Source organism: Leopardus geoffroyi, chromosome B2 (genome assembly GCF_018350155.1).
Source record: "Leopardus geoffroyi isolate Oge1 chromosome B2, O.geoffroyi_Oge1_pat1.0, whole genome shotgun sequence".
Classification (NCBI taxonomy): domain Eukaryota; kingdom Metazoa; phylum Chordata; class Mammalia; order Carnivora; family Felidae; genus Leopardus; species Leopardus geoffroyi.
In genome coordinates, this window is record NC_059332.1 from 5,253,448 (window position 1) to 5,276,121 (window position 22,674).

Consider the following 22,674-nt stretch of genomic DNA (forward strand, 5'->3'; position numbering starts at 1 on the left):
TGAGCTCATTCTTCTTCCGTCCATCCGTGTTAGCTGTTTCCTCGTCTCCCTCTGCAGAGAAACAGAGTCTCCTTTTGTTTGTCGAGTGTCTCTTCTCCAGGGGCCAGTCTCCTGTCACTACTGGTGGTGAACGACCGTGTCCACGTGGCAGCATTCTGCTTTCTCTCTCTGCCCGGGAACCTACCAGCAGAGGTGCTTTCACATTCCGTGTGGTTTCTAGATCTGTGGTCCAGTCCTGTGCTGTTCTGCTTCAGGGACTCGTCTGTTTGTCCTGTCCTGTCCTGTCCTGTCCTGTGGCTGTGAGCTGCTCGAGGACCTTTGTCGAGACACTTCTGTGTCCTCCGTGGCTCAGGGAAAATTGCAAGTGCTGGGTACTGGGATGGATGGATGGATGGATGTATGGATAGGGGGGTGGGTGGGTGGATGGATGGATGGATGGATGGATGGATGGATGGATGGATGGATAGATGGACGAATGGATGGATAGGTGGATAGATGGATGGATGGATGAATGGATGGACGAATGGCTGGATGGATGGTTGGATGGATGGATGAGTGGATGGATGGATGGATGGATGGATGGATGGATGGATGGATGGATGGATGGTTGGATGGATGCATGAGTGGATACATGGATGGATGAATGGATGGATAGATGGATGAGTGGATAGATGGATGGATGAATGTATTAATGGATTGATGAATGGATAGATGGATGGATGAATGGATGATAGGACAGACAATTATGCTCTGTGGAAGTACAGAGACGTAAAAGAGCATGGTGCTTAGGAAACATCCAGAACTGTAGACCAGCCAGGCCTGGGTGCCCTGGGGAGTGGCTGAGCATCTGCCTCAACCCATGAAGGTTGGTGTGCGTCACGCGTCCTGAGGAAGCTGGGACGTATCTGCCATCGGCGGGGAAGATGCTGAAGCAGTTTTATCAGCAAAGTGATGTAGATATGGATTTTTTCAAATGTTTTATTGTGGACATTTTCAACCATATATGTAAGTAGAGAAAATAGCCTCAGTGGATGATTATGTCCCATCACCCAGCTTCAACAGCCATCATCAGTTTGCTCATCTTATGTCATCTATCAGTTCATACTTTCTTTTACTTTGGTTGCAGTATCTTCTTTTTTTATTTGAATTCAAGTTAGTTAACATACAGTGTAGTCTTGGTTTCAGGAGCAGAACCCAGTGATTCATCTTTACAATGACACCCAGTGCTCATCCTAGGAAGTGCCCTCCTTAATGCCCATCAGCCATTTAACCCATCCCCTCAACACCCCCCAGCCCTCCAGCAACCCCCAGTTTGTTCTCCGTAGTTAAGAGTCTCTTATGGTTTGCCCCTCTTTCTGTTTTTATTTTATTTTTCCTTCCCTTCCCCTATGTTCAACTGTTGTGTTTCTTAGATTCCACATATGAGTGAAATCCTGTGATATTTATCTTTCTCTGGCTGACTTATTTCACGTAACATAATACTCTGTAGTTCCTGGATGGAACTTGTTGTTGCAAATGGCAGGGTTTCGTTTTTGATCGCTGAGTAGTATTCCATTGTGCATATATTTAGTTGGAGTTTTTAAAGCAAACCCTGGCGTCATGTGGTTTTACCTGAGAGAGTTGGCTTTTTCCAAAAGGAAACCCCAGTCTGATGGGGCCAAAATCAGGGAGAGCAGAGAAAAAACGATAGACTGGCAAGACCTCTTAGAGCCCGAGTTCTCAGGACTTGATGCCTTGACGGTTCCAGAGGGAAAAAAGAGGGTGTCTAAGTGATGGAGGAACTGTGACTTCAGCACACGGACGGGTGGGGGCACCGGTCCTGGGAGAGCCGCAGCGGGTCTGCGGCGACCGAATGTCCAGAGAGGTGCCGGGGCAGCCCCCTAAGTGGAGATCAGGATCGCGGGGACAGAAGCATGGAAGGAAGAGGCCACCTTAAGGTCCAGTCTTGAAGCCAGAGAGGATCTAGTCATTGTTCTTCACAGAAGGGTTTTCAGGCTTACTCTGTCGGCTGCCGGCCTGTTTCTGGGGTTTCCAGCCTCCCCTTCTGTCCACAGTGGAATTCAGCCTCCTGCACACAGGTTCTCGCCAGCACGGGTTTTCCCCAAAAGGCAGCGTGGTGAACAGTGTGGAAACGCTGACAGTGGTACCGTCACCTCTGCTCTGACCTCTGGGGTCTTAGGGGGAAAGCAGCGGCGGATTGACGGGATGCTCATTACTCCCTTGGATCAACATCTGGCTATTCTCATACCATGTCCGTAGCTTGACTTGTTTTGAGGGGTGTTTGCCAGGGGCCGGTAGGGCCCCAGAGCCCCACCTGAGCAAGCAGGATCTCCCCCATGGCAGCCTCACCCCCCAAAGCGGGGCTGGGTCATATTATGTTCTCCCTCCCGCACCCCAGGCTGCCAACTCTCCCTGGCCCCTCTCTCCTGAGGCGATAATACCAGAAATGCCTCTTACGTTGTTCATGTACATCTAACACCCAGTCGGAGGAGTGAAGACCCAGTTGTTGTTTTTTTGTTTTTTTTTAACGTTTATTTATTTTTGAGAGAGAGAGACAGAGCATGAGGGGGAGAGGGACAGACACAGAATTAGAAGCAGGCTCCAGGCTCTGAGCTGTCAGCACAGAGCCCGACGCGGGGCTCGAACTCATGAACCGTGAGATCATGACCTGAGATGAAGTCAGACGCTCAACCGACGGAGCCACCCAGGCACCCCAAGACCTAATTGTTTTTGACTCGAGTTTTAACTTACTTAAGCAAGATTTGGCAGTAGTAGGAGTAGATGTTTCTATGGCCACATAGTGTGGACCAGTGCAGAATGATTCAGAATATATTTTAAATTAAAATATTTTCATTTTCTGGACCCTGATAACTAAAGTCATTATTTCTCTTTTTTAAAAAGAAAAGAACCATAAAAGTATTGGAAACATTCCCATTATAGAGGCTGCCAAATTACAACTAACCGAGCATAAACAGAGCTCTAAGAAAGTCTGTTATCCTGGGGCGCCTAGGTGGCTCAGTTAAGTGTCTGACTTCGGCTCAGGTCATGATCTCATGGTCCGTGAGTTCGAGCACTGCATCAGGTTCTGTGCTCACAGCATTTGGAGCCTGGAGCCTGCTTTGGATTCTGTGTCTCCCTCTCTCTCTGCCCCTCCCCTGCTCACTCTCTGTGTCTCTCAAAAGTAAATAAATGTAAAAAATAAAATAAAAAGTCTATTATCTAATGGGTAGAAAAATAATGCCTCCTGGATATTTTAAATCTACACAGCTGCGAGGTAGAACAGTTGTGTATTTTATGGCATGTTTCTACCACCAGTGTTTTAAATCCATCTCTTTGCTTTCATTTTTGTTGTATTTGACTTAGAAAATAATAGCCCTCCCAGAGCCCAGGCTGGTGGCCGGCACGTGCTTGTGTTTCCCAATAACTGCATTACTTTGGACGGTTCAAGGGATTGTGTCCCACCTGTGGATCCGGGACGGCCAGAGCCCAGCTGGGGTGAGTGCTCAGCGGGTTGTCCCAGGCCCATGTGTCATTTCGTGCATTTAGTCTGCTTGGCCTGCTGTAAGGAATACCACAAATGGGTGAATTAAGTGGCTTCCACATGAGACAGACATTTCTCCCGGTTCTGGAGCCCATGAAGTCCAAGGTTAAGGTGCTGAGCGATTCGGTACGTGGGGAGAGCTCTCCATTTGGCTCACAGGTGACCGCCTTTTCCCCGTGTCCCCACATGGCAGAGAGGGAGAGAGGGCTGTGTCGTGGTGTCTCTTCTTACAAGGACCTTAACGTGTGGCATCAGGGCCCCACCCTCGGGAGCTCGTTTAACCTTAACCATGTCCTCGCGGGCCACGTTTCAAATACGGTCAGTCACACTGGGGGGCTCGGGCTTCAGCATCAGCATTTGGAGGCAACACACTTCAGTCTGCAGCGGCGTTTCTGTTATGACCTTGTCTCCCTTCCTGTGTTCCCCACTAAGCTGTTCATGTTTCTAGGTTTCCTCTGGGGGCTGGAGGCAGCAGGCTGCTTTCAGATTCAAACGAAAGCTGTCCTTTCTGAGTTTTCCCTGAGCGGACTGCAGACTTTGGACGGGGAAGGGCATCATCGCCTGGGGGTGCTTCGAAGCCGAGTCCTCCCGTGGCAGTCATTCTACTCCTCAGTGTCCCCGCTGTTCTTATTTGGGTCCAAGTGGATTCTTCCCTTTTCCTCACTTCCCGCTGGATAGGTCAGCAGGTCAAAGGGCGCTGTCCCCGTTTCACACAGATGGCAGAGGACTTGGCCAAGGTCAGCGAACTCGTCCTTAACCAGACCAGACCCAAGTTTTCAGCTCCTTGCCGACGTTTCTCCCTGTCAGATTCCTCCACCTCTTAGGGTATAACTGTAGGCACATCTTCATTCCTGCCATTGTCGCAACTTGAGAGACACAGGTTTGCTCTTGGAAACGTACCAAACAAGTGGTCGCAGGGGAGGAACCGAACGAGTCCCTCTGGACCCGACGCTCGTCAGCCAGACGGTGGATCTTCTGCCGGTAACGGCTCCCGTCCCCTTTGGTTACCGCCCTCTTCTGCGAGCCAGTGCAGGGCAGGGGGGGCTGGCATTCTTCTCTGGCTCCTCGGAGCCTCGAGCCTCCAGAGCAGAAATGATCTACTCCGGCTCTTGGGTCATTTGAGAAGGGGAATGTGATATCCTGGGGGGAGGCCCAAGAGGAGATGCTTGTAGAACGCTGTTTGGAGAGAAGGCCCAGAAAACTCCTCAGGGTGCTTCCCCCTGATTTCAACAGGTTTTCCCTCTGTTGCACAAAATTAATGATTTAGTAGTGACTGGACAGCCGTTGGTTAAGCGCAGCTCAGGAAGCACCGAGCGAGCGCTCCGTGTCCCCCGTCTTTTCTGCGGGAGAGCGCAGGGCCACCCCCATCTGCAGCTATCCCATCACCCCTCTTCCCTCCAGCCTGCCCCTTCACATCATGCACATGCCGGGGCGCCTGGGTGGCTCAGTCGGTTGAGCGTCTGACTTGATGTATCAGCTCAGGGCATGATCTTGCGGTCGTGGGTGATCCCTCCTGGGACCGACAGAAGACTGGTCATTGGGAACTGACCACGGGCTCACGAAGCGTGTGATTTTGCAGGATGTCACTGGTGGCTCTGACCGCACCGCAGCCGTGCGGCTTACCGATCTGGTGGAGGGCGTCTACACATTCCACTTGCAAGTGGCTGACAGCCAGGGGACCGCGGACACGGACACTGCCACCGGGGAAGTGGGGCCAGGTGTGCTTACGGGCTTCTGCCCCTGGGTTAACTGAGCTGGGCGGTCCCCTGTCGGGTAGCCAGGGCGGGACGCCCCTGCGGCCTCAGCTTCTGGCCAGAGCCACCTGGTGGCTGTCTCTGCACTTCATTGTCCCAAACGGTCTCAGCCTCCAGACTCACAGAGGGGGCTTGGATGTGGCAGCAAATCTCACTTCACTTTTGTTTTCCTGCCGGACACAGGGCCTCGGTGCTGGGAAGCGCGGAGGGAGGCAGCCCCGGTGAGGGGACGCGAGGCCCGACCTGCCTCGTGCCCTGGGCAGTGATCCCCATCCAGGCCTGGGGCAGGGCGTGCGGTGTTATTAGCCCCAGAGGCTGTGTAGGTACTCTGATTGTCTTCCCGGAAGAAAACTGTCAACAAGGAAGACGTGCTCTCAGACAGCAGCCCCTGCCCTGTTTGCAAAGATATGTCCGGGTCCTGAAACGCAAGTGAGGAAATCACCAGGGATCCTTTTAAGCTCTTCAAGCTCTCGTACAGCCCTTGCTCCCTTGATCGTCTTCCCGGCGGAGACCCTGTGTGCTGTCTTTCCCAGACCCCAGGAAGAGTGGCCTGGTGAAGCTGGTCCTGCAGGTGTGCGTGGGGCAGCTGACGGGGCAGCAGAAGGACATGCTCATGACGCAGCTGGCAGCGAACGTTCAGGTCCAGAAGATCCAGGCCCACTCGGGTCTCAGGTGCGAGCTGCACACCAGCCCGGTGTCGTGCCGTTCATTTCCTTTGCTGCTTCTCTGTTGTTTGCACGCGCTTGTACCACGTTCATACGCTCTTTTCCTCCAAGGGGAGCAGTGAGGACGACATCACTGCGGGTCCTTCCTACAAGTCTCAGTGAATGTTTGTTGACCAAGAACATTCTGAATGAAGGAGGTAGCAAACACCAGCAGGGACTGGTTGTTAGCTCTGCTATCTTCAGAGGGCATGCAAATGGCCTGGGGCTCTCACAGAGGATGTCTCATGGCCAGACTTCAGTCCTGCCCCATAGTCACAGGACTGAGGCTTGTCTCAGTGCGAGAGGACCACCGATTACCTTTTCTGTCTTCTGGGAGCCTGGGAGGCTAAACTTTGGTCCTTTGTCTCCTATAAGATTTATGTATTTAATTGAGCTTTTATTTTTGAACTTTTATCCAATCTATGAATGATAGAATAGGGAAGGAGGAGAGAGAATATGGGAATGAAAACCTACCATTCACAGTAAATCTATTTGCCAGTTATTGTCAGTCACTCTGTTTGGGTTTGTTCTCCAGATAACTAAAGTTTACTTAGAAAAATACCAAGTTAAAAAAAAACTTTATTTTTATTATAGAATTCTTTCAAAACAGATCACAGATTTCCCTTACTACAAACTATCAACCACTGAACCAAACACATCTGGAAATCAACAAAACCAAACACTATTTCTCTGAAAGATCAACAAAATGGATAAACCTTTAGCTAGATTGGTTAAGAAAAAAGAGAGAGGACTCAGACTACTAAAATCAGGAATAAAAGGCGATATTCCTACAATCACGTAGAAATAAAAAAGATGATACCATGAACAGTTGTGTGTCAACAGATTAGTTAACCTGGATGAAATGGACAAAATCCTAGAAAGACACAACTATAACGAAGGACTCAAGAAGAAATTAGAATTAATAGACCTATAGCAAGTGAAGAGAGTAAATCAGTAATCAATAACTTCCTATAAAGCCCAGAGTGATGGCTTCCCTGGTGAATTCTACAAACCAGTCCACGAACTCTTCCAGAAAGTAGAAGAGGAGAGAACACTTTCCAACTCATTCTATCAGACCAGTGTTTACTCTGATATCAAAACCAGATGAAGATACTACAAGAAAACTACAGATCATTGTCCCTTGTGAATATAGAAGCAGAAATCCTCCACAAAGTGCTTTGAAACTACATCCAGCAATATATTAAAAGACGTAGACACCATAGACAAGCAGGATTTATCCCAGGCATGCAGGGTGGGTCAATCAACAAATGTAATAAACCGTATAATAAAGGACAAAAACCATATGATCATCTTAGTAGGCACAGAAAAAAGCAGTTGACGAAATCCAACAGCCTTTTATGATAAAAACTTGTAGGTTTGATTTTGGGTCCCCTCAAAAGACACATTTATGTCCTATCCTCTAGGGACCTGTGAGTGTGACTGTATTTGGAAATAGGGTTGTGGCAGATGGGATTAGTTGAGGTGTCATATTGCTGTAGGGTGCCCTTAATCCAGTGTGACTGAGTCCTTATAAGAAGAGAGACAGAGACAGACACACGGGAAGGTCAGCATGTGATAACAGAGGCGGAGATTGGACTGATGCATCTATGAGCACGGAAAGCTGACTGCCAGCGGCACCGGGAGTGAGACAAAGGCCTGGAACATACTCTCCCCTGGAACCTTCAGAGAGACGATGGCCCTGACTACACCTTGATTTTGAGCTTCTGGCCTCCAGAACTGCAAGAGAATAGATTTCTGTTATAAGTCACCCAGTTTGTGGTACTTTTTACAGCAACCTTGAAAACTAATACAGATTTGAAGAGAAATTTCTCCAAAGAAGACATACAAATGGCTGATAAGCACGTGAAAAGATGCTCAACATCATGAACTAACCGGGAAATGTGAGTCAACACCCCTTTGAGACATCACTTCACACCCACTAGGATAGCTGTAATCCAAAAGACCGACCATAACAAAGCGTTGGTGATTATGTGGAAAGAGCAGAACCCTCCACATTGCTGATGGGAATAGAAAATGGTGCAGCCACCGTGGAAGACAGTGTAGCGGTACCTCAAAATGCTGGGTGTAGTTACCATATGACCTGGCAATTCCGCTCCTGTGTGCCCAAGAGATGAGGTAAACGTATGTCCACGCAGAAACTTGCACATGAACACGGACGGTGGCATTATTCATACAGCCAGAGCGGGTGCAACCTGAACGTCAGCAGTTGATGGATGCGTGAATTAAATGAGGTTTGTCCATACGGTAGACTATCATTCGGCAGTAGGAAAGAAGTGCCGATCGATGCTACAACCTGGGTAAACAGCAAACACATCCTGCAAAGTGGAAGAAGCCAGACACAAAATGCCTCGCGTGTACTTCATTTATAGCGAATGAATAGTCAAATCCAGAGAGACAGAAAGTAGATTAGTGGTTGTCAGGGGCTGGAGAGAGGAGGGAATGAAGAATGACTTCTTAGATTTTTTTTTAATGTTTATTTTTGAAAGAGAGAAAGAGACAGAGCCCAAGCAGGGAAAGGGCAGAGAGGGAGGGAGACACAGAATCTGAAGCAGGGTCCAGGCTCCGAGCTGTCAGCACAGAGCCCGATGCAGGGCTCGAACTCACGGAGTGTGAGATCGTGACCTGAGCCGAAGTCCAAAGCTCAACCGACGGAGCCACCCAGGCGCCCCAACAGTGGCTTCTTAATGGGCGCAGCCTTTCTTCTTGAGGTGACGACAGTGTTCTGGAGTCAGATGGTGGCAGGGGATAGACCAGAAGCCACGAGTGATACGCGTTAGAAGGTGACTTTCAAGGTAAGTAAATTCTACCTCCGTGAAAAGATAACAATGTCACCCTGTGCACGGGTGAGTCTGTTTGCACCCATATGCCTGTCACATTCCTTATATAAAGGTCTGTCATCAGGTGACCCCGTGGCTCTGCCATTGAAGAGCCTTCATTTGTAAATGCAAACAGGTCAATTCCTCGGCCCACAAGACGCGCCCCCGCGCCCCTGCCAGACGACACAGCCGTGACAGTGCCCCTTCTCACAGGTCACATGGCCGGCGTGGACGTGTCCCGTCGGTCACTGCCTGACCGCGTGGCTGTCCTCTCTCCTTGTCTCCTCGGCAGCACCGCGACTGTGTTTTCTGTACAGACCGGGCCGCCGTCCGTGGTTCTCGAAGCTGCCGACGTGGTGCGGGGTCTGCATAGACAGCTCCCTGAGGAGAAGGAGGATTTCTTGCTTTTCACAGTCTTGAGGGTTGACACAGCAGGTGCATTTTCCAGAGTCCCCGTGATGCAAATACTTGTCCGTTCAGAACTGTGCGGTGCTGGGCGAGACATGCGGTCAGATAAACGCAGCAAGAATCTCCCAGAAACATGAACAACTGCCCGTTGAGGTTAAAGCAACAGATTTCTTGGAGGAGAAGCAAGATCTGTTTCCGGTGTGACAGGACAGCGGTGAGGTCCCATGGTCTCTTTGGGCTGTGTGGGAACAAAGTCCAAAACTTATCTTCCTAATTAGAAATTAAATATTAACCCTAATTCCTCCAAGAATATCCCTGCAGGATGACTCCTCTGGGGAGTATTCTAAAAGAATGACACTGGCCAGGCGTGGCTGAGTTTTGCTGGCACAAAAAGCGGCGTGGCGTGCGAGCATTTGCTCGTGGGCGTCCGGAGACTTGTTCTGCACGTATCTCTCCAGGGCGTTTCCTCCAGCACATCTGCCAACTGCTCTCTGTCTCTGAGGAGCAAGGGCTCACGGGTCAGTCGTTAAAACTATACTCTAGACAACGGTCTTTGTCAGAAATGTCGTACTTAAGCCGTCAGAACAGTGTTAAGGACGGAGAAGCATTATGGGCCGGAAAAGCTGCGTTCACATGGTTTTTTACCTTGGACATCGGGGTGGGGTGACGATGGTGTCCCATACGCCCCTGGAAGTGGGGGCACACGCTACGTGCCTTCCATTGTACCTCCTTGTCACAGTCCCTGGCTTCTGCCCCGTCCCAGCACCAGCCTGAATCACGGGTGTGGGTGCAAACGTGCTCTCTGCTCACGTTCTCTGTTACCTTAGGAGGAACATGACTCCCTCACGATGTGGGACGTGACCCGTCCTCTAGCAGGTGCCGAGGACTGTGAGCATTACAAGGGACATAATGACGTCGCGTCGTAACACTTAGCTTGTGTCAGAGACGTGTCTGTGTGTGGCTGACGTCCTCAGTGCTGACATGCACTAACTTAATTTTTTTTAATCCCTTTTTTCTTTTTTTTTTTTTTTTTTTAAATTTTTTTTTCAACGTTTATTTATTTTTGGGACAGAGAGAGACAGAGCATGAACGAGGGAGGGGCAGAGAGAGAGGGAGACACAGAATCGGAAACAGGCTCCAGGCTCTGAGCCGTCAGCCCAGAGCTTGACGCGGGGCTCGAACTCACGGACCGCGAGATCGTGACCTGGCTGAAGTCGGATGCTTAACCGACTGCGCCACCCAGGCGCCCCTAATCCCTTTTTTCTAACTACGAAAGAAATATCTATCTGTTGTAGGAAATTTAGAATATCCAGAAAGGCACAAAAAAAAAAAAATTTAAAACTATCCTCTAGATTCTAGAGCCTAGAATCCCCTCTCTCCAAACTTAACTTTTGTTAATATTCTGATGCATTTCTGTCCAGTTCTTCCATCTCCAGAAACCTGTGACACAATGAGGATAATTGGATAGATATTTTTAATCTGCTTTTAAACCTCAAACCCTACAATGACCATTTTCTCAGATTCTTTATGATTCTCCCTCAGTAGGATATTTATGGCTGCGTGGTCCTTGATCCTGGATGTGGTCAACCCGTCCTGTGCTCACGGACTTTAAGGTTGACTTTAAATAATGCTGTAATCATAGGTAAATTGTTGTGCACATCTCAGTTGTCTTCACTGGATGGATTCTTAGAATTTATCTTGCTTAGGCCAGAGGGTACTACGTCCCTGCTACATTTTTAAGGCTTTTGTTTCCTGGTACAGATTGGTTTTTTCTTTCCTTTCGTTTGCTTCCTGATGGGAGAGACTCCCTGGCACCCCCACGGTACCGTAAGAGGCTCTCAAGTCAGCAAGATGCGTCCCTGCAGGGCCTGTGCTAGTGAAAGTCCACAGGAGGCGGGAGCTGGGACCCCCTGCCCACCCTGGTAGCCTCAGCCACCAACCCCTCTTTGCAGACTGCCTTCTGGAGTCCTCCGGCCACGGCCACTGCGACCCCGTCACAAAGCTCTGTGTGTGCTGTCCACTGTGGGTGGAGAACCCGATGGAACGTTACCTCCAGGACAGGGAGAGCAACTGTGGTGAGTTCTGTGGGCGCAGCTGCGGGTGAAGGGCACCGGGTCGGGCCGCTCGGGAATACCAGAAATGTGTGCCCCGCTTTGCAGCTGTAGAATTCACCCTTTTCTCACCCGAAGGCCGAGGAGTAGTGAGTTAAGATCCTCCCCACCTCCCACCAGAGCAGGTGTGCTTAGGCGTTTCCGGAAGACTTCCGATGGGGAAAGTCACTTTGGCAGAGCTGATTTCGCAAACGACCCCAGCTCGGCTGAGACACTTGCTTTGGGCCACACGGGCCATTTTCAGGTCACACCCACCGTGGCTTGGGCTCCGCTGGCGTTCTGGTGAAGTATCTCCGAAGGACAGAATCTGGCCTTCTCTTCCTGGATGTCTGGCTGGGCAGGCACCCAAAATTGGAGCCACCTTCTTAGCTGGCCAGCCTGGTGCCCTCAGGTCTCCTCTGGGGAGGAAACTATGTTAATGACAGTCGATTTCTCAGGGTAGTTCCGTTGCCTTGGAGATCCAGATGGACATATTTGGCAGAAAAATTTGAAAATAGTCAGCCCTTGGATCATTATTCCAAGCAGCAGGTATAACACTTAATGGAATTAAGCCTATGTCTTTGGCCCCTTGGTTTCTCTGCTCCTGAATTGCCATGGCTGAGCTTTTTACACTGGCATTTGCAAGGATGTGGAAGGAATAGAGATCAGGTAGTTTCTGAGTTGCTGCCTGGCTCTCTGAAAAGTGTCTGCGTGTCATAGGCAGCCCCACAGATATGTTATTTGCTTTATGAAAACCAAGTCAGACCTACTTTGGGGGGAGGGTTGTGTTTCTTGTGCCTATGGCATGACTATTTTGACACGCCGTACCTAGGTGTCTGTGGCACTATTTTTTTTTTTTTTTAATTTTTTTAATGTTTGTTTTTGAGAGGGAGAGAGAGACAGAACACGAGCAGGAGAGGGGCAGAGAGGGAGACACAGAATCTGAAACAGGCTCCAGGCTCTGAGCTGTCAGCACAGAGCCTGACGCGGGGCTTGAACTCACGAACCATGAGATCATGACCTGGGCTGAAGTCGGACGCTTAACCGACTGAGCCACCCAGACACCCCATGCGGCATTACTTGCCGGGGTCCAGCCCCAGCAGGTCCAGGGGTTCCCGAAGGATGAACGGCGTCACAGAAAATAACAAATGGACACAGACAACAGCAGTGGGTTAGACTGGCCGCTTTATTGTGGCAAACGTGGCATTATGTTTGTTAGCAATTTCCTTGTAGCTGCGTCATCTATGTTTCTCGGCATTACCTAATTCTAAAAACATTCCTTTGTGTAATCACCCATGAAGGAACAATATCTGTGTTTTCTTGTAACGTTCCCTTGTGCCCTTTTGCTTATTGATTAATTTCTTCATATTATTTTCATTATGTATCTACATTTGTCTATAAAGCATTTGCTTTGCTATTTTCATGAAAGGTCATCTATCTCTCAACACTGCAAGTGGAACGTTTACAGGGACATGAGTTCTTAATTGTTCCTTTGAACCATTTGCACTACAAGGAACAAAGGTATTCGCTTTGGTCTGGGGTGCCAGGAGGGAGCCAAGAGGGCCCTGGGAACCCACGCTTAATGCATTCCCAGAGAAACAATGTATGCCTAGGAACTAATGAACCATTCTGTACCTTAACCCACCAGGTCCGGTTATCATCTGGAACGCCTCCTGGGGGCCAAGCGGGCCTAGGGGTTGGAGTAACTTGTATCCATAGATACGTTCCTTTGTTGCCGGAGTGGGGATTTCAAACCCATTTGTCCCCTCCTTGGCTGGGAAATATATGGGCCCATCCTTCCTTTAGGTAAAGAAGTCTTTATAGGGGGTGGCAAGGGCTGGATGTGGGGCCACACAATTTCCCCGCGGACAGTTTCTTTCCCCAGTGGTTCTTTTCCTGGGGGGCCTGGTGTGGGCAATTCCCCAACTGACAATTCCCCAGGTACTTTCATTGGTAGGGGGGCTGCCCTGACCAACGCTAAGGCCAAATTACATAAAAGCGGGAGCACGAGAAGCTTCACTTGTACTTGTACTTGTGGGCCACCCTGCAGTCCCCATCCGTCCACCGCCTGGGGCCCTGCCATCAGGCTGGTTGGATAGCTTGGCTTCCGGCAACTACTTCTTAATTCATTTGTTTTTTCGGATAATTCTGACCTTAAGTCAGCATGAAATATGCTCCATGAGGTCCCCGAAGCGATTGGAAAAAGTAGGGTGCTTTCATGTTATTCTTGATTTGTATTTGACCTTGCTTATGCTCTGCCACTGGCTCCATGAGGCGTGATCACAGGCCACAGATGGCCTGTGCCTGTAAGAACTCAGAAACATTCTTTGTGAATCACTGAGAGAACATTGTTCTGAGAGTCGTATGTAACCACATCCACTCTGGGTTGCTTGTTTTTCAGAGTGGAGTATAGTCTCCATAACCTCCGTGGTTCTCACCCTTCTGACACTAACAGGGGGCTTGTCCTGGCTTTGTATCTTCTGCTGCAAGGGGTACCTGGGCTGCTTGTCTGTGTATTTCCCTGAAATCAAGACACCTCATCAAACGGGACTTGATAGCTGGAGTCGCTCTTGCTGGGCTTTGTCAAGCTGCTGAACCATACGATAGCCGCATTTTTTGTGGGACAAACTAGACTTTAAAAGTCCTTTATAGGAGTGCCTGACTGGCTCAGTTGGTGGAATGTGCAACTCTTGAGCTCAGGGTCGTGAGTTCAAGCCCCACATGGGGTGTGGAGACTACTTAGAAAAAATCCTTTATGAGGCGCTGCCCCGCACAAGGCGTATGTGCCCAGATAAATGGAATAATGGCAGAGGCAGCTTCTCCTTTCCTAGAAGGTTCAGCAATTCTGTATCCAATCTCATGTTGCTTGGTGTCGTCTCACATTGTGTGCATTCTAACACTCCCGGAGCAGCCTGACTGATCAGCCAGCCCTCAGGAGAGTTAGGAGTTCTGGAACACTTGGGGCGCCTGGGTGGCGCAGTCGGTTAAGCGTCCGACTTCAGCCAGGTCACGATCTCGCGGTCCGTGAGTTCGAGCCCCGCGTCGGGCTCTGGGCTGATGGCTCAGAGCCTGGAGCCTGTTTCCGATTCTGTGTCTCCCTCTCTCTCTGCCCCTCCCCCGTTCATGCTCTGTCTCTCTCTGTCCCAAAAATAAATAAACGTTGAAAAAAAAAAAAATTAAAAAAAAAGGAGTTCTGGAACACTCAAGCAAATTTAGATTTTGATTCTTTTGTGTGAAGCAACAGTAGAATCTATCTGAGTTCTATTTAATAAATGCCAAACTTTCATCAAGGCGATGTGATCACTAAAGAGAAGCTTTACTTCAGGTTTTTCTTTCTTTTTCCATGGAGCTGACCACTGAGAAGGCGATGAGCTGCCTCATTGACTGAATCTTCCAGAACTCTGTGCCCAGCCCTGTATGAGGGGATCTGTAGAGACAGTGATTACTCAAGTCCTTAGAAGACAGTGTGGGATAACCCAACTTCCTATACGAAACACTAAATGCTCTCCAAGGGAGATATGATTTAAAAAGAATGTGTATCCTAAATAATAGTTACTTTTTGAAACCACTTCCATTATCTTGGTTTTATTTGTGATTACTTTCCCAAAGGTGAGGCTGGTGAAGGGGGGGGGGGTGGTGTACAGGTATTCAGAAGCCTCAATCCCGTAGTAAAACTTCTCTGAAAGTTTTAAAAAATACAAATTCTGCAGTTTGGTGACATATCAAGCAGATACGGTCATGATAAAGTGGTTGACTGTGACCATTTATTAAGTATCTGCCATTGTGATGAGTGGCTCTGAGTGCTTTACATACATTTCCCAATCCTCCCACCAACCATATAAAAAGGGACTGTTTTTACTCCCATTTTACAGATGGGAACATGGAGTCAGGACGCAATCAAAAAATTATCTCAGAGTTGCCCAGCTAGCAAGCACTAAATCAAGGATTAGAGGCCCAAGGTCTTGGTCACCAACCAATCAGAAAGCTGATTCAGTGCCATGAAACTGTTCTCAGCACACCTTCCCATTCTTTGAAGTGTATTTTCAAAGAACCCCTGCAGCTTAGGATGACGCACACCCAGTGGTTTTCATGCCTTGTGAAAAAATGAAAAACCGGGTTATTGCTAATTAGTTTTGGGGGATCTGTTATATTTCTGGTTTGTTTGTTTTTCGTTTTGTTTTCTGGTTGCTAGTTTATGTTGCCTTTTCATTCTACATTTTGGGCATTCCAGGCCAGTATAGGTTCAAGGGAAAACATGTGCACCTAGGCTTTTTTCTTCTTTCTTTCTTTCTTTCTTTTTCTTTCTTTCTTTCTTTCTTTTTCTTTCTTTCTTTCTTTCTTTCTTTCTTTCTTTCTTTCTTTCTTTCTTTCTTTCTTTCTTTCTTTCTCTCTCTCTCTTTCTTTCTCTCTTTCTCTTTCTCCCTTCCTTCCTTCCTTCCTTCCTTCCTTCCTTTCCTTTCCTTTCCTTTCCTTTCCTTTCCTTTCTTTCCTTTCTTTCCTTTCTTTCCTTTCTTTTTTTTTTTTTAAGTTTATTTATTCTGAGAGAGAGTAGGGAGGGCAGAGAGAGAGGGAAAGGGAGAGTCTCAAGTAGGCTCCGGACTGTCAGCCTAATCTTGGAGGCTGGAACTCAGGAACCCCTTGAGATTATGACCTGAACCCAGATCAACAGTCAGACGCTTAATTGACTGAGCCACCCAGACGCCCCTCCAGGTTTTTCTGAGTAAAGAATTAGTTACAAAGAAAAGCTTGTTGTGCAAACACACAGGTGCTGAGGATTCCTACCAGGGGCCTGGCCCGAGGCTCAGCTGGGAGCCTGCAGTCACGTGGGTGCTGGTGGCTGTCCTGCTCCTACGTTTCCCCAAGATGCACGGCGCACTTGAGTCCGCTGAACCCAGACCTGGCCATGTGTGCACATCATTCGTACAAGTGTGGACTCTTCATTCCGCCCCGTGTTTGAGTTCCTGGTTCCCAGTTCCCTGAGAATCTGACCTGAGCTTTTCCCTCTTCCTTGCAGACGAGAGAGGACCGAAATAAGGAAGAACACCAGGTATGCCACCCTGGATAACACGGATGACCAGGACAGAACGGAGCTGAGGCCCAAATACGGTAAGGCGGGCTCCAGGAGGCTTACCTGGCACCGTGAAATCATCGGATCCAGACGTTTGCCTGAGAGTTACCTTGGGGAAGGGGGGAGCAGCAGACTGGGGCCGGCACTCTACTTGGGAAGGAAGGTCCAGAGGAGATAGAAAGGGGAGTGGGGAGAAATGAGCAGTAGGTTGAAAGTTGAAGGTAGCATGTTAACATTCCTGGCCTTTTCTTTCTCCTAGAAAAACAAACAACACTGAAGCTTCTCTTAGCCCCAGTTTCCATTAAACATGATAAAAGTGTTGATTAACTCATGGAACATTTGTTGAATGTGTACATAGGCCATGCATTTGGAGGGCCATAGATAGTGATAATGACTCAGCAACTTTGTATATATTCCCAAACTCTGAAATACAGTCAGTCTTAAATAGGATGGCAGGGCTATGATAACTGGCCCCTACAGATACTTTCCATAATAACGGATTGATATAGACATTCGCTTCATATGTTTAAAAAATGTATTTATGTCTACAAAGTATATTTAGAAAAAGTGGTTTCCTTTTTCTACCAAATAAATCTTTTAAAATATATGGGAAAAAAAAAAACCTCAAGCCATCCCCAACTGCAGAGCACCCCAGGGCAGTGAACTAGAGTGAAGCTGGTTGGTTCGTGCTTGTTCTCCACTCATAGTCTTGAGGCTGGTGCCCTTGGCATTCTTTGGGAAGATTAGAAGAGAGGTGAGATCCATCACAGCACAGAGCACCAATGTCATGGCCTTGGGTGTGAATGCAGGCACCTAAATAATATCCTGATGTACAAGTTTCTGTAAAACTATGATTAAACCACCAAGTTTAAACCATCAGGGTGGCAACAAGTGAGAAAAGGTCCCATGGGTCTTTGAAACAAATTCAAGCTTTCAAGATGCTTTTGTTTTCTCTGGTAATAGTCATCCTCATGAGATCATCTTGTTTTTAATTACTGTATTTTATGGGGAACGGCACAACTAAAAAGTTTAAGACTATAATTTTATTTGAAAAAATAATTTCTTTGCCTTATGCTTCCATTTTCTGTGTTACTAGCCACACCCTGTGATGTCGGAAGGAAGCTGTGATGTTTTTTACACCGATCTTTATCTTCGTTAATGTGTGCCATAACCTCGTGAACAGAGTTGCATAATTTTGTGCACGACCAGAAATTTCTGGCACCGGGGAATGAAGCCCAAATAGGAGGTGGGGGGAGAGGGCAGGGGTGAAAAAGGAAGCGCACATTTGCTAAAACCTTTGTGTGCATAATGCGTGTGTTGTGTACTCCCAACCGGTCCTGACTGACAGTCCACCTTGGAAGGACCACAGCCCCAAAGTGGTAGATCCGGGAACTGAATGTGAAAATTTTAAGCTGTAAAGCCCATCTTTCCTCCCACCTCCCTCACTACCCAAAGACCTCCCACCCTCAACTGTTAGGAGGGCAACTTTTCGGTGGCCTTTTCGGACCATCTGTTCCTGGGATGCAAAGGAATTCCTTCGGGTGGTGAGGACACAAGACAGAAGCCTCCTTCGTCTCCCGCCTTGGGGCGGTCACACCTGCGCCACGGCTCTGGGTTTCAAAGTTGCTTCAGCCGCCCCTGGTCTGTGCCTGACCTCCTCTGCCTCCCTTCCACCACGGGGGACCCTGACGGCAGGTGCATCGCAGGCCCGGCAGGGCGGCGTTCGGGGCGCGGGAGCGCTGCGCGTCCCCAGTGGAGGGAACGCTCCCCGGCAGCTGCGATGGAGAAGCCGGCCAGCGAGACCCTCGCCGCTGGCTTCCAGTCCGTGGAGGAGGACGTGAGCTCCGCATTACGGGGCCAGTGGTGTCTGTGACTGAAGAAGGCGGAGAGCGGTCTCTGGAGCCCGCCCCAACTTCACACACCCACTTCCAGGCCCTTCGCGGAACAATGCGCGCAGCCGCAGACACCCCCCCGCGGGAGGAACTGCGCCAGCTCAGCTCTGCCCCCGCCCCCACTGTGAGTTCCCCGGGGCACCCTGGGGCGGGGGGCTGGTCCATCGTGAGCCTGCATAGAGTTCTCAGCCGGTTCTGGGGGGGGGGGGGGGGCTGGAGGGCCCGTCCCGCAGGGGGCCCGCTCGTCCTGCGCGAGGCCCCCACCTCTGCCCCGACGTTAACGGTCGAGCGCTCCCTGCCGGAGGAGGCCTGCAGCTGGCGAAGGTGTGCGGACCGAAGCCTTAGCCCCCAACCCGGTTTCTCCCCACCGCGGAACCCGCGTGTTTTCTGTGTACCCCGACTGTGTACCTCCCGCGTGGTCGCGTTCCCAGCTGTGAACTCTGGAACGGTGGCGTGTCACCTGTCGGTTCCCTAAAGCCTCACAGCCGTGCCTGCCTGTTACATGGGCTGCTTATGAGCGAGCCAGCCACTGGGTTGGGGTAAAAGTCTTGGCATCAAAGCTTCGTTGACTTAAATGGTACGTGAGGTATAGCGGACTCATAATAACTGCAAACACATAGTACAACTTGGTAAGTGTCGGTGTGTGTACAACCGGGAAAACGTCACCACGGTTGAGATGAAATTTTCTCTGACTCTTGGTAACCTCTCCCTCCCCAGGCAAGCCGATCCACTGTCACTACAGATTAGCTGGAATATCCGAGAGTTTCATATAAATGGGATCGTATAATATACATCCACTTTTGGAGCTTTTTATCCGTCACGTTTCCTCCTTTCCAAGCCATTTAAATGAATCCATTAGCAACTTGGACCAGGAAAATACTTGCTGAAGTAAAGAGCCCTGTAATGGGGTTGGGACTACTGTGGTTACCTAAACTAGGTTCAGGGCTCCAAGGTCGCCCTCAGTCCTGCGGGAGCTCGGTATTCTTTCACTGAGAGACCCAAACTGCCCTTTGCGTCAAATCTTTATAATCTCCACAGTGATGACTTTCCACTATTGCAAATACATTCAAAACAAAATAAAAAACCTCCAAGTCTGAGCCCACCTGAAACTTAGCATAAACTCTTACTTTAAAGCTTCCCCAAAGCAGAAGTGTTTTCCTTTTGATCTTGGGGGAAAGTGAAACGTTTCCTGGCATCTAGAGAGAGAGCTGTAGTCCAGAGACTTCCCTGAAAAACTGGTCATTCCAAAGGGTCGCAGGCAGGGCCTGGCAGTGCTCCATTTCTTTCTCTGGTGCCCAGTCACAAGGTGTCCCCAGTTTGTGAAGATTCAGCGAGTTCACTTACATAAGCTTTTCTTTGCACGCACGTTACACTTGAATGAAAATTTAACGAGAAACCCGGCCAAGTGACCGTACTTTGAAAGCCAGCTAAGTATAAAGAGATAGTAGGAGGGATTTCCTTGGTGGGGGTGAAACAGCTCCGTATCTTGATCGTGGCAGTGACTGCACAAACGTACCTGCTGATGTGCTTAAGTTGGATCACGCACATCTAAACATACATGAAGACTGGGCAAACTGGCAGAAGGACTGACTTAATAGTATGATACTAATTAGTGTCAGTTTCCTGCTATTGGTTCTGTAAGCAGTAGCCTCTGGGGGAAAATGGGTGCAAGTTACAGAGGAATCTGTTCCTTTTGCAGCCTCTTGTGAATTTGTAATTATTTCAGAATAAAGGGTGGAAAGATGTTGAGAGGAAACAGATTCATGATTAACAGGGAAATGCTAAAAGCTTTTCCGTTAATGTCAGGAACAGGTTAAACAAAAATGCAAAGCCAGCTTGTCTCCAGCTAAACAGAGAGTCTCCCTTTTTGAGATTAGTTTAGTGAATGGACAAATTTCCTGTATTTGAAGCCTACTTAGTATTATCACCTCTGTCCTCCTGAAGGTGATGAGCCCAGAGTTGAAGGCCTGAGTCCTTAGCACAACAGAGAGAAAGCTCAGTCTTCCCTAATCTGACCAAGTACCTGCAAAAACATCCATGTCCTCGGACACTGGGACAGAGGACTGTCTGTGGCCTAACCTGTGGCGATACCATTCTCGTTAGCTGATAAAAATAGATGATAAGTAAACTTGCAGACTGATTTCCAAACCCATTTCCATTCATTTATAAATAACATGTGCAAATAGGATATGTTGGTTAGCTTCTCCATGCTCTCAGAATAAGTAGGACCTGCTGTTTTTCCAGAGAGGTTTCCCAGACCTCATAAATGAAGACCACACTAATTTGCTGTTTAATTTGTTGCAGGCTAAATTAGAAACAAAGCTGTAGCAGGTGAACATTTACTGACAGAATGGAAGAAAAGGTAGGAAGATGGAAAATAACGCTTCTAAGTACTGGCCTAGGCCGAGCACGTAAAAACCCCACAAATTAAGAGGTAAGTGGAGAGTTTTCTGCTGGTAATGAAGTAATTTTAAAAATCAAAATCAAAAACAGCGTCAGTGGAAAACTATGCATTGTCTATACACAGCAAAGGGTTATTTCCTGGGTTATCTGGTTCTCACACTCATTGCCCTGGAGGCATTTTCTTACTTTAACATTGTAGAGAAGAACGGTGCCAAATGCAAATTCTGTCCGTCCTAGGATTTGACTGATTTCCCTCCTACACAGTGTGTTTCCATTTCTCGTCCATTTCAGTGTTGTGCATCCATACAAGTTTGGGGAGCTTTTGGCTTCTCCTTTCCACTGGTTATAATACCCTTACCAGGTTCCTCATTAATGAGTTAAATACAATACTACAATATGTTCATTTTTTTTTTAAGTTTATTTACTTATTTTGAGAGAGAGCAGAGGAGGGGCAAAGAGAGAGAGAGAATCCCCAGCAGGCTCCATGCTGTCAGCACAGAGCCCAGTGTGGGGCTCTAACCCACAAACTGTCAGATCATGACCTGAGCCAAAATCAGGAGTCCAACGCTTAACCGACTGAGCCACCCTGGCGCCCCGCCCCCCATGTTCATTTTTTTAAAAATCAAAGCAGGTGATGGGGCGCCTGAGTGGCTCAGTCGGTTAAGCATCCGACTTCAGCTCAGGTCATGATGTCATGGTCTGTGAGATCAAGCCCTGCGTCGGGTTCTGCACTGACAGCTCAGAGCCTAGAGCCTGCTTTGGGTCCTGTGTCTCCCTCTCTCTCTGTTCCTCCCCTGTTCATGCTCTGTCTCTCTCTCAAAAATAAATAAGCATTAAAAAAATCAAATCAGGTGAAAAGAAATGCATGAGATCAGTGGAATGACAAAGAGAGGTATCCAGTGGCACTGCTCTTTCTTCTAATGAAAAATCTACCTTTGTTCAATGTCACATTCGGCAAGGTCACATGAAATTTCTTAAAATATAAACGAACAGTGGGCGAAAATATACATTGTTAAAATAATTAACAGTGATTGTATCTGAAGAGCAGAGTCTCGGGGAATTTCTTCCCCATACCTTTCAGTATCGGAAAAACCCAAACTTGGGAAAAAGTACATAATGGATTAACAGGAAGAGCGGAAGAGTGAGGCTGGCAAATGTGGAAAGCTGGAGAATATGCTGTTACGTGGCCACACTTACAAACCAGGTATGTTTTCCGTTCAGTTTGGCAAATATCTAATGAGCTCAGATCACAGGACAGAGGCCGGGATACAAAATTTCACCTACAGGCTCCTGGCCCGAGGCATTCACGGACCACAGGTCTCCAGGGAGGGAGCTCTATTTACCCATGCAGGAGGGGAAAAATAACTTTCCCTCTACGTTTCTGTGTTCTTGGCTGAGCCCCCTGCCCTGAAATCTACAGGAACAAGGGAGAAGCACACAGAAGTTGATGAACAGGCATGCCTCATGCAAACATGGGAGACACGGGGGAGAATGAGGAACAGAGAGGTGGCTCAACCCTTTGGCTTACAGAGCACCTTCAACAAAGAACGATCAGTGTGCAGAGAATTGGCAGGACAGAGGGAAGCAGTCATAGGCTTTCAAGGCCAGTTGGGAGATAAAGGCCAGTTGGGAAAATCTGTTATATAGATTCCTTTGGTGCCCTCTCCAGGCTGACTGGGTCTTGAGTCGTCTCCAGAGACCAACCTCAGTCCTTACTAGAGGATGGGGCACCTTTGGAAACTTAGGTCCGGCTTTTAAGAAAATAGGGGGAAGGCAGAGAGCTTTTCTGGCATCTGCTTCTCCAGGGCATCTTCAGCTCACAATAATCCTTATACCAAAGCAGCAGGCTTGGGATGGTGTAGTCTGCTAAGAGTCTTCATACATATCTGAACTGCTCTAATAATATCCAATGTAAACTGAAAACGAACCGGCAAGGAAAAAAAAACCCACTACCACAAGAGACCCTAACGCAGAAAC

General features: G+C 48.5%; 1 protein-coding gene and 1 long non-coding RNA gene across 4 annotated transcripts in view; both read left to right on the forward strand.

Moving 5' to 3' along the window:
• Nucleotides 1–16,580, forward strand: part of KIAA0319 (KIAA0319 ortholog) — a 62,349-nt gene extending 45,769 nt beyond the window's left edge. The window contains 8 exon segments of the mRNA XM_045500411.1: nt 3,364–3,448; nt 3,450–3,495; nt 5,121–5,259; nt 5,829–5,967; nt 9,129–9,271; nt 11,197–11,319; nt 13,736–13,826; nt 16,349–16,580. Coding sequence (XP_045356367.1) covers nt 3,364–3,448; nt 3,450–3,495; nt 5,121–5,259; nt 5,829–5,967; nt 9,129–9,271; nt 11,197–11,319; nt 13,736–13,826; nt 16,349–16,580 — 998 coding nt within the window.
• Nucleotides 16,581–17,667: 1,087 nt separating this feature from the next.
• LOC123607950 lies at nt 17,668–22,476 on the forward strand. Of its 3 annotated transcripts, none has more exons than XR_006717000.1 (4): nt 17,668–18,418; nt 20,599–20,728; nt 21,779–21,901; nt 22,367–22,476. It is a non-coding gene; the product is annotated as an uncharacterized LOC123607950 (long non-coding RNA). The 3 variants fall into 3 exon arrangements; XR_006716998.1 differs by lacking the exon at nt 17,668–18,418 and adding an exon at nt 18,432–18,871; XR_006716999.1 differs by lacking the exons at nt 17,668–18,418; nt 22,367–22,476 and adding exons at nt 18,432–18,871; nt 22,118–22,296.
• The last annotated feature ends 198 nt before the right edge of the window (nt 22,477–22,674 follow it).